At 44.8% G+C, this 16,801-nt stretch overlaps 1 protein-coding gene across 1 annotated transcript in view; it reads right to left on the bottom strand.

Moving 5' to 3' along the window:
- The window catches only part of JCAD (junctional cadherin 5 associated), a 36,798-nt gene that overhangs the window by 3,217 nt on the left and 16,780 nt on the right, over window positions 1–16,801 (bottom strand). Inside the window, exons 2-3 of the mRNA XM_014051738.2 lie at window positions 11,226–11,546; window positions 66–3,532 (exon numbers count right to left, since the gene is read on the bottom strand). Of these exons, the coding sequence (XP_013907213.2) occupies window positions 66–3,532; window positions 11,226–11,506 (3,748 nt within the window). The 5' untranslated portion in view covers window positions 11,507–11,546. The remainder of the gene's footprint in view (window positions 1–65; window positions 3,533–11,225; window positions 11,547–16,801) is intronic.

The following is a 16,801-nucleotide window of genomic DNA, read 5'->3' on the forward strand; positions in this document are numbered from 1 at the left end:
AAAACATGTATGTATCTCCCAATAATGTGCTCACCATACAAATCCTGGAGAAACTTGTATCTTACCTGAGCTAGGTAAATCCTTTCCACTTTTCTTTGTATTCCTATTGCCTACACGTTCATTTTCATTCAGCGAGATTATACGCTTGGAAACGCAACTGCCTTGGGACAGTTTGCGGGGGAATTCAGTGCGGGCAGCGGCTGCATCATTTCCTTTCCCTTCTGCTTCTTTGTCTTCGTCTCTATCCTCACCAGAGTCGGCATTCTTTATACTGAGACGTCTCATACGGGAAACTGAATCAACTTCTTTCATCCGCGCTATGCGATCCATGGCCGCTCGGCTTACAGCAGAGGCCACTTTGCCTTGTTTGGTCAGAGTTACCTTTGAAGTACTTTTAGTTTTCTTTTCTACATTCGAAGGAAGCGATTTTCTTTCAGCAAGAAGAGGCACAGCAGATCCAAGAGAGTGAGCACTGCCTTCTTGGTGTTTGCTAAGGTCAGGAGCCTGCTGAGAACACTTGTTTTCATGTGTCAACTTTTCTTCATCACTGCGCTGGTTTTTCATGGATTCCGAGATGTCTTCTCCAATGAAAGTGCTTTTTGGGCAGCCACTCTTTGGCTTTCCTTTGGAAGCAGCCACATTTGTTTTCATTTCAGCCCTCGGTGTCTTTTTGTTTGACAATTTATTGCTCTGTGCCATGTTATCAGAATCAGAGTCTTCATTGGGAAGATTTTTGTTATTGGCCGTTAGGGATTCCACAGGTACCTCTATGCCCAGGATCCTAGATGCTCTTGCGTGAAGAGATTCATTTGATGGAATCTTCTTTGCAGAAGAACCAGAAATGCTCGTTCCTTCATTGACATCCAAGCCAACAGATCTCAAATTCGGCTCAGAGCGCCCTTGGTTCCTTCTTTTAAAAGATAAGGGCGCTATAGTTGCTATTTCTGAAGGAGGGTTATTCCTGCCTGATGCCTTTTTCAGCTTATCGGAATCCTTATTCTTATGGTTTTCGGCACTTGTTCCCCTAGAATTAATGCTGTTGAATGTTTTAGAATTGTCACTGACCGAGTGACCTGAAACGTTTGATTTCATGAGAGGCAGACCAATAGCCTGTTTAATGACCTTTCTTGCGTTATTCTGTCTTTGATTTAGACCAACGTTTCCCTTTTTTTCCTTAACCGATTTATCCATTTCTCTTGCCTCTGATCTAACATTCTTATGGTCACTAAACGCAGCTCTAGCATCTGAAATCTTTGAAGCATTTTCACTTGCAGGGGTGCTTTTATTGGTTCCCTTTTTAAACACAGGAGTGGCTGGTTTTACGTTTCTCGCCTCTGCACTGCATCCATGGTCTTGGCTTATTTCTTCCGCTTTATATGCTTTCTCGTCTGCCTTTTTCATTTTCTTCTCCTCTTCTATCTCTTGCTTTTGCTCATTCTCTTTACTGTTCTCATTCTTTTCTTCTTGCTTTTGTAGTTCTTTGTTAAAACTTTCCAGTTCACTTATTGCATCCCAAGGGCGGCGGCTAACAGGCTTTAAGAGAAACTGCCCAAAGGCTTCTTTGATACTACAAGGCGATTTCGTTTCTTCTTTTTGGGCAAAACTGGGTTCGTTTTTCCGCATAGGAAGCCCTGCGGATATAGTACGCGACTCATTCTGGCCTGTTTTGGGCTTGACTACCATCTTAGGACACTCAGGCTTGCCCGGTTTGTTAAACTGAGTTTTCCTAGGAGGAGGAATTGGTCTATCTTTCCTGTAACTAGTAGGTATTTTACTTGGTGCCAATTCTGTAGTAGGTGAACCGTACTTTAAGAAGTGGCCATTGGTCAACGTATTTGACTTCTTGATTTGAGAAGCATGGGGGGGCTGCTGTGAGCCATGGAGAGGCTGACCTTTGCGGGGTTCTTCTCTGAAACTAGTTTGTGTTTCCTGGTCCTTATACCTATTGCATGGCAATGAACCAGCATACCCAATCTCTTTGTGCTTTGGAGGCTGCTTGCAGCTGAGATCATGCATTTTTTTGCAAATTTGAAAATCTTGTCTCTCTGACAGACTTTTATTGATCATGTTTCCTGTAAGGGCTTGGAGCTCCAAATCAGAAGAAGATGTACTTAGGAAACTCTGTTCTTTTAGATCTCTATAGCTATGAGTTTCATCCTTCTCACTGACACCCTGGGCTGCACTCTTATTCCTATTACAATTTGGCATTTTCTGTTCATGTTGAAGTGGGACAGATACCAAGCAAAACATGGTTTCATTTGTTTTTTTCTTTAAATGGTTTCTGCCTTGAATCTCAGTTCCAGGTTCAAAGGTTTTCACTTTCGTAAAAATCTCAGAGGAGTATTCTGTTGCACCTGGGCTTTGAGCAGATGGCCATGATTTGGGGTATTCAAAGTTGAGATCATTGCCTGCGTCATAAGAGCCTCTTTGGGTGGACAAGGCACAACTATCCTGATCGATATTGTATTCCCCCAACCATCTGCTGCTACCAGGGACCTGGCTGCCTTTTACAATAATGTTTTTCGGGTATGGTACATCGGCATCTGAATTATTGAACTCCTGATCCACAGCATTTCTATAGAAGACAAGAGTTTTATTTGCATCTTCCGTTTGATCCTCCAACTGATAGTCAGCTGGATGTATTACCTTAATGTGCCGTATTCGAGGGTCATCAAAAGGAATATATTGAATAGAAGACTTGTATTTGTCCTGACAACTCAGCTGTTTTTTACCATACAAAATAGGCTCTTCACCTTCCATTTGTAGCTGATTAAATGAAGACTCGGAACGAATGCAAATATTTTGCCCCACAACTTGCATTTCCTTAATAAAGCACTCATCATAGTCAGCCACTTCTTTGGGTACATGTTGATTGTTATTTTGCTGACCAGGAGATTTGTAAGATGGAGGAGGTATATACAGCGGGGGTTCCAAGGTAGCATCTTGATTCGTTTCGTCAACTTTGGTCACATAGAAAATGGTTTTACGTTGTTGCTGTTCATCTTGTGGCAGATTGGTTTCCACAACTCCCCTACTCTGTTGATGAAATTCATATGAAGGAGGCTTCAGAGGTCTGCCATATTTGGGCCTAGTTGCTGGGTCAGAGTGTTTCAAAGATTCCAACTCAGGCTTTACTTTATGCTGTTTACCGCTGGCTACAGCAGGAATTTCAGCATAGTTAGAATAATCTGGTGAAAGAAATCTTGGTAAAGACTGGGATTTATGGGAAGCTGCAATGTTTTGTCTTCCTGAATACACATCTTGAAGCGGCCTTTCTTTATTATCTGTATCAGGCTCACGTTGCCTTCTGTTGTCACCAGCAGGTTTCACGGTTTCCCGTTTGTTACTTGTCATAGTCTCTAATCTTTCTTCAGCCTCCCACTGACTTTGATTTTCGGCTGCAGCCGTTCCTCTTGTTTCATAGTCTGCTCTGTCAGGATAATCAAGAGCACCGAAATCTTGGCACTGTCTTCTCCGGTAGTCAATATTCTTGGAGTGCGAAGACCTACTTAGCTGTGATTGGTCATAAAGCCTGCAAATGAAAGGAAGTACCAGTGAAGAGATTTTTGTAAATGTTTTCTTTTCTCCGGATCTAAGTTAGTAAAGAATCTGAACCAGCCACAACCATGAGACACAGAACTTATTTTCCTTCATATTTCTTAAAAAACAGGACTTTTCACAACAAACCACGAAAGAGTTCAGAATGTAATTATATTTTGTAATCAACATGCATTAACAGATTAAGAGAGTTGGGATTTTGCAGGTCATCTAGTCCATCCCTCCGCCCAAGCAGAAGGCCCTAAATCTGTCTCTACTTAGGATCAAACCAACAACCTCCTGATTGTGAGGCAAGAGCTCCATCTCTCTTTCTTCATGTATAAATAGCATCATGTATAAATGAAAGGAAACTGCTGTGTTACACTCTACCACCTAGACTGCCTCCCCCCCCCCCAATATAGCTTGTTAAAATTAACAAGAGTTACAGTTGTGAACCTGGAACAGATTTTAAAACATAGATTTTTTAACTATACATATTCTTCTTTTCAGGGCAGCCTACATCCAGTAAAACTTTATGCTATTTTGCAATCCTAAAATATTAATTGGGGACATGCATCCATGCCCAATTTTTAAGTTGCACAATAAAAAAAGAAGTCAGAATACTTTAGCAAAAATGGGGATGCATGAGAAGGTATACATCTGTGGTATGTCAAAATGGGGCTAGAACCTGTGCAGTTATATTCTGTGAATTATGACAGAATTCAGCATTTTCAGTGTATGCAGTTAAATACTTTAGTCTTTGTTCATTAACTTGACCTTCCAATGACCCCTGGAAAAAAAGTTTTTCCTCAAGTTTATTGATATCTGTAACAAGAGTTTAAGGCAATGCAAGAAATCAACAGAACTAAAATCTCAGATACCATGGAATAAATTTTGTATAAACTAGAAGAGAATTTTTCCTCTCACTTTGGAGTATATGCTGGCAGGCATATTTATCTAGAAGGAAGATGTTAATTTAAAATCTTAAATTTAAGACAATTTCACCTCTAAAAACAAAAACAAGCAAAGAAACCAACCAACAAACCCAAACCCACCCCTTCTCTTCCACATGTTATCTTCCTAGCGTTGCCAATAAAATCAGTGTTGAAGATATTGTGTGTGAATGTATACGGCTATCACAAGCCATACTTTGCAAAAATAAAATAAAATGTGAAACAGCCAGGAAACTGTGTGTGTACCTCAGTATATAATACAAATACCAGTCCCCCATTGTCCATGTATCAAGCTCCCTTTTTTACATACAACATAATTATCCTTCAAGCAGAAACAAAGGATTAAATTTACCAACTAAACATCTACATTTTTTAAAATTAGCCAAACATTTCAGCATGGTGTCTGTGGTCATTTATATTTCCATCCATTTTCAAAAACTGCCCTCCCAATCTACTGCTTTTTTCAATCACTCGTGTGATTGAATCACTCATTCAATAATTATCCCTCAGACAAAATATACATTACACATCAAGCAAGTTCTCTGCAAATGTCTTGTAACAATTTAAAATGAGCTTTTTCTTAAAAACTGTGTGTAGCTACCATTTCTAAATTGGGTCAATTTTGCATGAAATATTTTTCACATTTAACTCCTCCTCCCCACCCCACAAAAATTGCAGTGAAAGCAAGCAGAGAAGAGATCAGGGCTAATATTTTTGGCTCTGACTATCTGTATTTTCTGCTTTAGTCTTTTAAAACAAGTTTATAAGTTTAAGTTTAATAACATTTATATGCCTCCCAATCCCGTAAAACAAATATGAGCCACAACTTTGTTATTAGTTAAGTAGCTACAACAGAACAATCACATATTTCTCCAAATGGGCAATCTTTCGTGTGTAGGTTGTTACAATTGAAAAGTGCACTTATATCTAGCTGCAGGCAAGCACGGAGTTACAGCAACACATTGTATAAAGTGATGAAAAGGCCACTGGCTTAAATAGGACCTCCAAAAGTGGCTGATATTTGCATTAGTGAAATTCAGTTTGTGACTTCCTGCTTTTAATAACAACATGTAGATTTCTATATTAATATGTTTGATTTGATTTGATTTGTTTATTTATAGGCCGCCCTTTTCCCTGAGGGGACTCAGGGCGGCTTACAATCAAAAAAGGAAGGGGAGTGTAGGACAATACGAAAAAAGAAATGTGCACAAAGTAAATTAGACAATAAAACTCAACATTCACTCAGCATTCGGGAGGGGTGAAGTAAGATTATCCCCAGGCCTGACGGGTTAGCCAGTTCTTGAGGGCTGTGCGGAAGGCCTGGACGGTGGTGAGGGTACGAATCTCCACGGGGAGATTGTTCCATAGTGTCGGAGCCGCAACAGAGAAGGCTCTCCTCCGAGTAGTCGCCAGTCGGCACTGACTGGCGGATGGAATACGGAGGAGGCCAACTCTATGCGATCTGATGGGACGCAGGGAGGTAATTGGCAGAAGGCGGTCTCTCAAATAGCCAGATCCACTACCATGGAGCGCTTTATAGGTGGTGAGTAGGACCTTGAAGTGCACCCGGAGACCAACAGGTAGCCAGTGCAGCTCACGGAGGATCGGTGTTATGTGGGCGAACCGTGGTGCGCCCACGATCACTCGCGCGGCCGCATTCTGGACTAGCTGTAGTCTTCGGATGCTCTTCAAGGGCAGCCCCATGTAGAGCACATTACAGTATTCCAGCCTAGAGATCACAAGGGCTCGAGTGACTGTTGTGAGGGCCTCCCGATTCAGGTAGGGCCGCAACTGGCGCACCAGGCGAACCTGGGCAAATGCCCCCCTGGTCACAGCTGAGAGATGGTGGTCAAAAGTTAGCTGTGAATCCAGGAGGACTCCCAAGTTGCGGGCCCTTTCTGAGGGGTTTAAATTTTGTCTCCCCAGCCTGAGTGATGGTATGGTGGTCAAATTTTTGGGAGGGAAACACAACAGCCACTCGGTCTTGTCTGGGTTGAGTATCAGCTTGTTTGCTCTCATCCAGTCTTTAACGGCTTCCAGTCCCTGGTTCATCACGTCCACCACTTCATTGAGTTGGCACGGGGCGGACAGATACAACTGTGTATCGTCCGCATATTGGTGATATTTTATCCCGTGCCTTCGGATGATCTCGCCCAGCGGTTTCATGTAAATGTTAAATAGTAGGGGGGATAGGACCGACCCCTGCGGCACCCCATAAGTTAGGGGCCTCAGGGACGATCTCTGCCCCCCCACTAACACCGACTGCGACCTGTCCGAGAGATAGGAGGAGAACCACTGCAAGACAGTGCCGCCCACCCCTATCTCCCGCAGTCGTCGCAGAAGGATACCATGGTCGATGGTATCGAAAGCCGCTGAGAGGTCCAGGAGAACTAGGATGGAATCATGGCCTCCATCCCTAGCTCTCCAGAGATCATCAGTCAATGCGACCAAAGCGGTTTCTGTGCTGTAACCGGGTCTGAAGCCAGACTGGAAGGGGTCAAGATAGTTAGCTTCCTCCAAGGTACGCTGAAGCTGGAGAGCCACCACCTTCTCAACAACCTTCCCTACAAAGGGGAGGTTGGAGACTGGACGATAGTTATTAAGAACAGCTGGATCCAGAGATGGCTTCTTCAGGAGGGGTCTTACCACCGCTGTCTTAAGCGCGGTGGGAAAGTACCCCTCCCGAAGAGATGCGGTAACAACTGCCTGGATCCAGCCTCGTGTCACCTCACTGCTGTTGGCAACCAGCCAGGAGGGACACGGGTCCAGTATGCAGGTGGAGGCACTCACAGCTCGCATAGCCTTGTCCACATCCCCAGAGGCAACTTCCTGAAACTCAACCCAGAGATGGTTTGCCAAGTTTTCTCCTTGTGTCTCGGCTGGATCTACTGGGGTGGAGTCCAGGTCCGCTCGAAACCGGGCAACTTTGTCCGCCAAGAACTGGACATACTCCTCAGCCTTACCCTGTAAGGAGTCCCCCGTCTCCCTCCTATTTAGGAGGGAGCGGGTTATCCTAAACAGGGCGGCTGGGCGGGACTCGGCGGACGCTACCAAGGAGGCAATGTATGTTCTTTTTGTTGTTCTTAAGGTCCGAATATACTCCTTGGTGCATGCTGTCAAAAGTGCCCGTTTCGACTCGGACCTATCGGACCTCCACGAGTGCTCTAGGCGTCTCCTCCGTCGCTTTACCTCCCGGAGCTCCTCAGTAAACCAAGGAGGCCTCCGGGGGCCGCTGACCCGGAGGGGCCGTAGCGGCGCAATCCGGTCTAGAGACTCCGAAGCTGCCGAGTGCCAGGCAGCGACGAGGGTCTCCGCCGAACTGTGGGCGAGGGTATCAGGAATAACCCCAAGCTCCGTCTGGAACCTAACAGGATCCATCAGTCACTTGGGGCGGAACCAGCTGGTCGGTTCCTCCTCCCTACGGTGGGGGTTTGGCCTCCGGAAGTCTAGCCTCAGTAGGTAGTGGTCTGACCACGACAGGGATATGATCTCATTACCCCTCAGACCAAGATCGTAACTCCACTGCTCCGAGAGGAATACGAGGTCAAGCGTGTGACCCCCTGAGTGAGTTGGGCCTCGAATTACTTGAGTCAAGCCCATGGCTGTCATGGAAGCCATGAACTCCTGCGCTCCATCAGAGTGTTCACCGAGCGAAGGCAAGTTAAAGTCCCCCAGAACTATAAGTCTAGGGAACTCAACCGCTAGCTCGGCTACTGACTCGAGGAGCGAGGGGAGGGCTGCTGCAACGTAGTTGGGAGGCAGGTACGTAAGCAGCAAACCCACTTGACCCTTGAGGTCCAGCTTCACTAGCAGGGACTCACACCCGACAAGCTCCGGAGCAGGGATCCTACGAGGTACTAAAGACTCCCGGACTACAATAGCCACACCGCCACCCCTTCCCTGGGCTCTCGGCTGGTGTAGCACCTGAAATCCGGCTGGGCACATCTCGACGAGGGGGACTCCTCCCTCAGGGCCCAGCCATGTTTCAGTAATACATGCCAGGTCTGCGCCCTCATCAGTTATCAAGTCCCGGATGAGGGGGGCCTTATGAACAACAGACCTGGCATTTAGCGACAGCAGCCTGAGACCAGGGTCCTGAACACCCGCGCCATCTGACCTTGGAGTGGGACTCCTAGGGCCAGAAGGAGGGATCTCTATGACACAGCGAGCCCTCCTTCCCCGATGATGGCCTGCCCTAAAGTCCCCGCCATATCTGCCTCTCCCTGTCATGACCGCAATGCTCCGACCCTCACCCGTGGTTGTGGTCCCCCCAACCACCCCAATGACCCCCGCATACCCCGGCAGGTCCTCCGAATCAGTCATACCCAAACTCTCACTCAAACAATCCTCACGAAATAATTAAAACACAAAGTTACAACAGTAATAGTAATAAAAGTGAGATCATTCATATCATCCCAAGCAGTCCCATGCACTCAACATACCGTATTAAAATAAAATTTAAAATTTAAAAATTTAAAAATTGCACGGGCTCATAGACACAATGGAGCATTTTTCTCCTAAGTCAACTTTACTTTTTACATTTCCAAAACACCCCCCTCCCCACAATAAACCTACTAAATTTAACTGATAGGTCACACACAGATTGCAAATATTATAAATTGACAAATTAAATGATTTGGAAATTAGCTGCAATGTTGGCTCCCAATTCTTGTTTATTTCATTACTAATTATCTTGCTTTCTGGTAATACAAATCTCCCAGTCATTTGATCCATCTAGGAAAAGATTTGGCCAGAGTTGTCAAGATATAATAAAACTGCTGAGGTTTAACTGGTGTATGTTTTTTTAATATAATTATATTTAACCTCTCTTTCTGAAGTTACAATTCTCTGTTTTCTATAATGTATCCTGTCTAATCATCAAAAGCATAAATTATGAATCCATTACACCATTTTTTACATAAAAGTCATGACAGGTTTTTAGTTACAATAAAAAAAGATCAGAGTTCAGTTTCTGATATCATAGGAAGCCTTTTTTTTTCTATAAAAGGATTTTGGCATCAAATATGGTATATTTATCCTGGTATCTTTTATTGATTCATGCTCAAGATAGATGATTAAAAAATAGAAATAGTCTAAAATTTAGATGTAAAAGCATATAACAAGATTAGGAGTCAGTTACAACTTGGTTTTGTATTATTTATTTTACATGTTAACAAACATTTTTTGCTTCTTCTTGGAAATTTAAGACCATCCTAATTCACAAGAAAAAAAAAACCTAATTCACAAAGAAAGGATTTGTTCCTTGACTTCATGGAGGACTTATGGGCCTGTAAATTCTGAAGCTAAAATAAAATGGTACTGAGATAATTATATGGAAGCCTTTATAATTGAGGTAGTCCTTGTTTAGCAATCACAATTGAGACCAGTCGCTAAGTTAGGAATGACCATGAATTTCCTTTCCTATATCCTTTGAAATGCTCATTCCAGTTCTGCAATAACTAACAAGGAATTAATGTTTCACAGTACTACACAAACAGCCTGGCATATTCCTCATTGTGTGCCTGCTTACTCTCTCGTAATCCCTTTCTCTTTAACTGCTCCATTCTGGAGTGAGGCAGAGAAAACAGTCAGGCATAGGAGAAATTGTTTAAAGAGATCACCTGTTTCGATAATCTCTAAATAGGGAAGAAAAATATGAGTTAGGCATAGGACTATAATGGCAAATGTGTGACTCAGAGACAGATGCAGTGAAAGTCTATAACTGCATGCCTTGGGTTGCAAAGTTATTTTTTCAGCACCATCATAACTTTGAATGCACATGGCAGTTTGTGATTCCGTAATCAGAAGAAACCTCACTTACTAATTGCTTTCTGCAGAGACCATTCAAAAAATTTCACAGTCCTGAAAAAAAAAATTGCAACTGAGGCAAGAACACTCACCAATTCCGAGAAGCTATTTAGGAAATTCTTGAGGCTTTTTTAATATTTGTTTTTCTTTTTCATATTTTAATTAAATATTTTGGCTACACACAGAGCAAAACGGAGAGAACATGCTGCATTTTTGTAAAGGCTGCAAGGTAAAGATTCCCCTTGCACGTATGTACTACTCATTCCCGACTCTAGGGGGCGGGGCTCATCTCCATTTCAAAGCCGAAGACAGCCAGCGCTGTCTGAAGACATCTCCGTAGTCATGTGGCTAAACACCGAAGGTGCACGGAACACTGTTACCTTCCCACCAAAGATGGTCCCTATTTTTCTACTTGCATTTTTACATGCTTTCGAACTGCTAGGTTGGCAGAAGTTGGGACAAGTAACGGGAGCTCATTCCGCTATCCAGCGCTGGGGATTCGAACCGCCGAACTGCCGACTTTTCTGATCGACAAGTTTAGTGTCTTAGCCACTGAGCTACCACATCCCGCCAAAGGCTGCAAACTGTGGCCCAAATAGAATTACAAACATAACAAATTAAAATACTGCAAAGCTGGTTGTGTTTTTCTTCGGAGTTTCTTGAAGATATCTGGAGAACCGTCCAAGTCCAAATACATGCAAAAACATAACAGTACTTTATTAACTGTTCCTAAATTATTAATATTAAAGAGGTAGGGACCCAGATCACCTGGCCACACTTTTTCTCACTGTAATAAATGTGGTGCGTTCAACTGCTGAAGTACACGTGATTTCCTCTTAGGATGCCTTCAACACAACTGGGTCTCCTGGTGTCTGCTCTTTAACAATGTTTGACAAACAGCTGAGCAAATTAAAAAAAAATACTCACCCTCCTTGCGCATTGCCTGGACCTGGGAAATTTTCGTAGATCGTATTCCCTGTCCGTCCTCGGACGACGAGATTACTCTTGTCGTCATTTTGGTATCCTCTTGCTTTATTGGTCTTGGGTATGGCTCCAGGATGGCTTGGTAAACCATTCCGGGGTGCCTGACCAGACTGCCTACCGGTATCTTCATGCTGATCTCCATTACCTGGATTATCAGATGAATTGGTAGGACTTTTAGATTGCTTGTATCCATGAGAAATCAGGAGATCTTTTACGCTGAACATACTGCCGTAGTTTTATTCACCACAATATCTCAGTTCGTCACTGAAAAAGAAGGCAAAGAATTTTTTCATGAGTAAGTAGTAGAGTATCCTTGAGATACGACCTGTCACTTAACAACTGTTTGAAGCTATGACCTCCCCACCCCCCCAAAAAACCTTCATACAACCCTGTTTCAAGTTTATGGCAGCTGCAGTGCCCTTGCAATCATTTGCCCTTACAGCCATAGGGCCATTGCAGCATCCTCCCCCATCCGAGCTGTGCAGTGGTTAGAGTGCAGTATTGCCGGCTACTTCTGCTGATCACTGGTTGCTAGCAGTCTGGCAGATCGAATCCCACCAGGCTCAGCCTTGCATCCTTCTGAGGTGCTTAAAATGAGGACCCAGGTTGTTGGGGGAAAATATTCTGACTCTGTAAACCACTTAAAGAGGACTGTAAAGCACTGTGAAGTGATATATAAATCTAAGTGCTATTGCTATCTTTCTATTTCCCCCCTCTCCATCCTGCCCTTATGAGACCCCCCCCCCCAGGGCTCCCCATTGCCTCCAGGATGCAGCCACCATTTCTAGGGCACTGATGGTTTCTTGCAGAAATGGCTGGTGTTTTCAGAGTTTTCTGCCCCGATCACATGGCTATTGAGGGATTCCAAACCTTTCCAAGATTTTTTCTGCTTGCCTACTGCCTTTAGGCCTTCCTTCCTTCCTTCCTTCCTTCCTTCCTTCCTTCCTTCCTTCCTTCCTTCCTTCCTTCCTTCCTTCCATCCATCCATCCATCCATCCATCCATCCATCCATCCATCCATCCATCCATGGCAGAGGTGGGTTTCTGCTGGCATTACTGCCGGTTTGGTGCATGCACAAATTTGCCTATGAGCGCGCCCGCGCACACACTCATATAGAGAGATATAATTCTCTTCTACATGGTCACTTGGAGCATGTTTGCAATGCTTTTCTTCTTTAGAGCTGAGTTTTTTAATCAGCTGCTCAAGGCAAGCAACCTACAGAAAGGTTTTCTTCGCTTCCTTCCTTCCTTCCTTTGCTCTGTCTTCAGCTTAGCAGTCACTCATCAAGGTAAGCAACTTACAGATTTTGTCACCTCTTTCTGGGCATGCAGTAAATGTCCGGTTGAGAAAGAATCAGGACTGGAAGCAGAGATGGAGAGTTTAGGGGTTTTTTTGGAGGGGGCAGGGGGAGTCCTTTTGTTGTTATTGCTATTTAATTGAAGAAATTGAGGTTTCTGGGGAGGGGTGGGTTTCTGCTGGCATTACTGCCGGCTTGGTGCGTGCACGATTTTGCATGTGCACATGTTTGCATCGCTTGCACCTGCACCATTCCCTATAAATAGGTGGGCACATGCACAGAGCATTTTAAATGGTCAAAAAAAGAGACAGGGCAACTAGTTTGGGGGTGTGGTGAGCATGCCATCCCTACCAGTTCAGAGACCCAGTCACCATTTCCACTACTGCTTCCACCGAACTAGTGCGAACCGGTAGGAACCCACCTCTGTTTCTGGGGGAAGGGGAAGGTCAAGCAAGGGACAAGTTTTGGAAAGCTGCTGCCTTTACAAGCAGCTGGCTGACTTTCCCAAAGCCTAGCAAGAGCCAGACGTTTGCAGTCTACTGACAGCCAGATGTGGGTCGCCAATTTTTCTACTACCGTTCACTTGTGGACATGTGTAGAAGCATCTGGGCGGGTGGGTGGAGCCTCCCACCACAGCAATTACTGGTTCGCCCGATCCGGGCTGAAGCGGGAGCAACCCACCTCTGCATCCAGGTGATTGGGGCAGAGGCCCAGCCTAAAAGCATGGCTTCATCATCGGCTAAGCACAGAAATTGTTTGGAAGTCTCTCTGGCATGAGAACATAGCTCTAGGCCAGTGATGGCAAACCTTTTAGACACCAAGTGCCCAAACTGTGTGCGTGCGCATGCCCAAACTAAAAGGTGCATGCACACATGCATGGACATGCATGCATGGACATGTGTGCAGATGTGTAGCAGAGATTCGAAGACCAGCTGGCTGGCAGGAGGCTGGGCATCCCTTGCAGTGCAGCAAGAGGCAAAATATTTTTCTTTCATGAGCTTCTGTTTTGTCGTTTGCAGGGAAACGGAAGCTCACGAAAGAAACGGCATGGAGATCTGATCTGTGGCAACGGCCAGCAGAGGGCTCTGTGTGCCATGTCTGGTACATGTGCCATAGGTTCACCATCACGTATGTAGGCCCTGAGCTAGCAGGGCTCTTCCTCCCTGCTGGGCTGCTTTTGGCTTTGCAAAGCTTTTTGCTGCTTGTCTGCCTCCTTTAAGGTCCCAGCTGGGTGACAGGCATCCCAGGAACTCCCCCACCTGATACTCCTCTTACACTATATGCTCATTTTAATAGGCGCACCTGGGAGAACAGAGGGGGGAGGGGTACGTACAAGCATGTGGTCTTCAGGAAGACACAGTTTTCCATTCTTTGAAAATAATTTGCATCCACTTAGGAATCCCAATACTCAAACTCTGCTTTTCTAGTGAAGGTGTTTTGAAAATTGTGCAGTGTCTGCTCTGTCTTTTATCCACACAGGGAAGAGATTTGGAAGCATGCACGTGCACGGGGGGGGGGATGTTCTGGAAACAGGAAAAGTAGCTCCCTGGTCCGCATGGGCACCCCGGGAAGTGGAGCTTCTGGTTTTTGGCAGGCAGGCATGCACGAAGACAACCCGAATGGTGCACATGCATGCACAGAAATTGGAAGCTCAGCTTCCCGGTGCGTGCATGCATGCTGGGAGCTGCTCTTCCGGTTTCCAGCACTCCTGCAGGGACGTGCAGTCAGAGGAGGCATGTAATTTGTAAGTAATTGTATTATTGTAAGTAATAAGTTTGTTTGTTTGTGTGTGTGTGTGTGTGTGTTTTACCTGCCTCTGCTGGCTCGTGGGCTGGCATTTTTTTTAATGTTTCGGCAACCCAAAACTGTTAAAGCGAGGAGGCTGACCATTCAGCAGGCATGTTTATAATCATTTTCCATTTCCTGTCTAAGGAGAACCACTTTAAGTGTGGGGTGTCTTCATTAATATAATGTGCCCCTTTCTCCTTCTGATGCTGTTTTGTAGGAGAGGGGAGAAAGATGGGTTCTCCCTTGGTGTGGTAGAGCCCTTCCAAAAGTCCTGCCGCTGTGTCGCGGGATGCCTCTATGTCGGATACAGCGGCGGGGCTTTGGCGGGGCTTTCGGAAAGGGATGCCTCTATGTCAGACACAGCGGCGGGGCTTTCCGAAAGCCCCGCCAAAGCCCCGCCGCCATGTCCGACATAGGGCGACTTTTGCCTGCTTGCCTCACCAGCCATAAACCTCACCGCACGTCACTGCACTTCTGCATGTGCGACCAGCTTGGCCAGCACACGCAGGAATCCGGAAGAACAATGGGCAATGGCTGGCGTGCCCGGAAAGATCCCTCTGTGTGCCATAGGTTTGCCATTACAGAGCTAGGCTTAAGTTCCCAAACAGAGCCAGAACTAGCACAGGACACAGTCAATTTCAAATAATGGTATTGGGGGAGCGGGGTGGTCACATTTTAAACTACCTTAAAACAGATGTGAAAATCCAGGATGGAGATTATTTTTCCATCCTGTATTATTTTTCAACCATGAACACCTGGAACTGGGCAAGGACTCTGCACAAACGGAATGTGGGGCAGCTGGTTACTAGAACAATTCAAATCACAAAATAGAGGATCCATATGGCAACCCGTAAAACAGCCACATGGCTGATGGGTCACAGGTGCAAGGAAGAACTGCGCTTTTCCTGGTGCTACATAAACTCCAGGTACGAGTGGAGCGTACAGCATCCATTTCCTGGCTAACAACACACACTCATTTCTGAGCAAAAAATAGTACACAGCACTGTCTTGGCCGTTTCCTTTTTTAAAGTGAATTTGTCTGTGGAAGTGAATAGACAAAAGTGCAATGCAAGCAAATCAGTGCCCAAGCTTTTCCTTCAAGAAACATAGCCTTCTATTTCCCCAGCCAAGAAATGTGTAAAGCATCCTTAGTTGACTTGGGTACCACAAAATCAAATGGATTTGCTGGCTGGAGATGATGGATACGTGTTAATTCAACCCAGAAGACATGAAGATGGGAAAGGCTGATAAATGCAATTTTTTCTTTTTTGGAGGCACAAAAGTTCCAAGGAAAATTTTATACTATAAGGACAGAGAGAGGGTGGGGAGAGACACCTTCATTTCAAAGTTATCATATACTTCTTATAAAATAAGACTTGAGGGGGGAAAAATGGTTACAACATCTGAAAGGACCAAACGCATGCTAATATTGCAGTGAAACCAAAACTAATTAAAGGGCTAGCATAGTGTAGCTGCCCACTTGTTTACTCTCTGCATTTCTATACTGCTCTATTGCCCAAATTCTTTCTCCACTGCATAAAAACCAAAGTTAGAAAAAACACAAGTATAATAAAACAATGCAAAACAGGTTATTTTTCTAGATTCCCTATTCAGTCTGTACATTTAAAAACTGCTTTTGTAAATGATTATTTCTACTTCTCAGTAGAAAGAACATTTTTCTAAAATTCTGTACAACCTGGGAAAAAAATGGGGAATAACAATTGGTTATAGATAGTTGTAAACAGTTGGCAAACCTATGGCACATGTGCTGGAAGTGGTACACCAAGGCATCTCTCTGGGCATGGCAGCGGTTGCCTGTTGCTCTTCCGGATTCCAGCGTGTGCATGCTCACCAAACAGCTAGTCTCCTTGCGCGTGGGAATCCTGGAAACTGTAAAATCAGCTCCCCGGCATGCTTTTGGTTTCAGCATGCACATGTGTGCCAGCCATCTGGTCTTCAGGAAGACACACATTTTTCATTCTTTAAAAAAAACCCACTTGCATCCCAATACTCAAACTCTGTTCTTCTAGTCAAGGTGTTTTGTGCAGTGTCTGGTCTTTTATCCACAGAGGGAAAGGTCTATACCAGTGTTGGCAAACCTCTTCAGCACTGAGTGCTGAAATGGGAGTGTGCCGGGGGTTGGTTCCTACCAGTTCTAACCTCTTCTATAGAAGAGGTTCCACAAATCTACGGTGCCGCTTAGAATCAGTTCCAGCTCCCTCCCCCCCACCCGTCCGCACATCATCAAGATGAAGAGCGAGAGGAGGAATTCTGGGAGTTGAAATCCACAAATCTTAAAGCTGTCAAGTTTGAACACCCCTGGGGTTTGTTCTAAAGGGTTAGGGGTACAAAAGGTCTTGTAACATGACAGCTTTAAGACTTGCATGCTTCAAATGCCAGAGTTCCTGAGCCAACATTTTGGTTGCTAAGCAAG

The sequence above is a fragment of the Thamnophis sirtalis genome, unplaced genomic scaffold (genome assembly GCF_051295495.1).
Source record: "Thamnophis sirtalis isolate CommonGarterSnake01/CBP01778 unplaced genomic scaffold, rThaSir2_p1.2 scaffold_4, whole genome shotgun sequence".
Classification (NCBI taxonomy): Eukaryota; Metazoa; Chordata; class Lepidosauria; order Squamata; family Natricidae; genus Thamnophis; species Thamnophis sirtalis.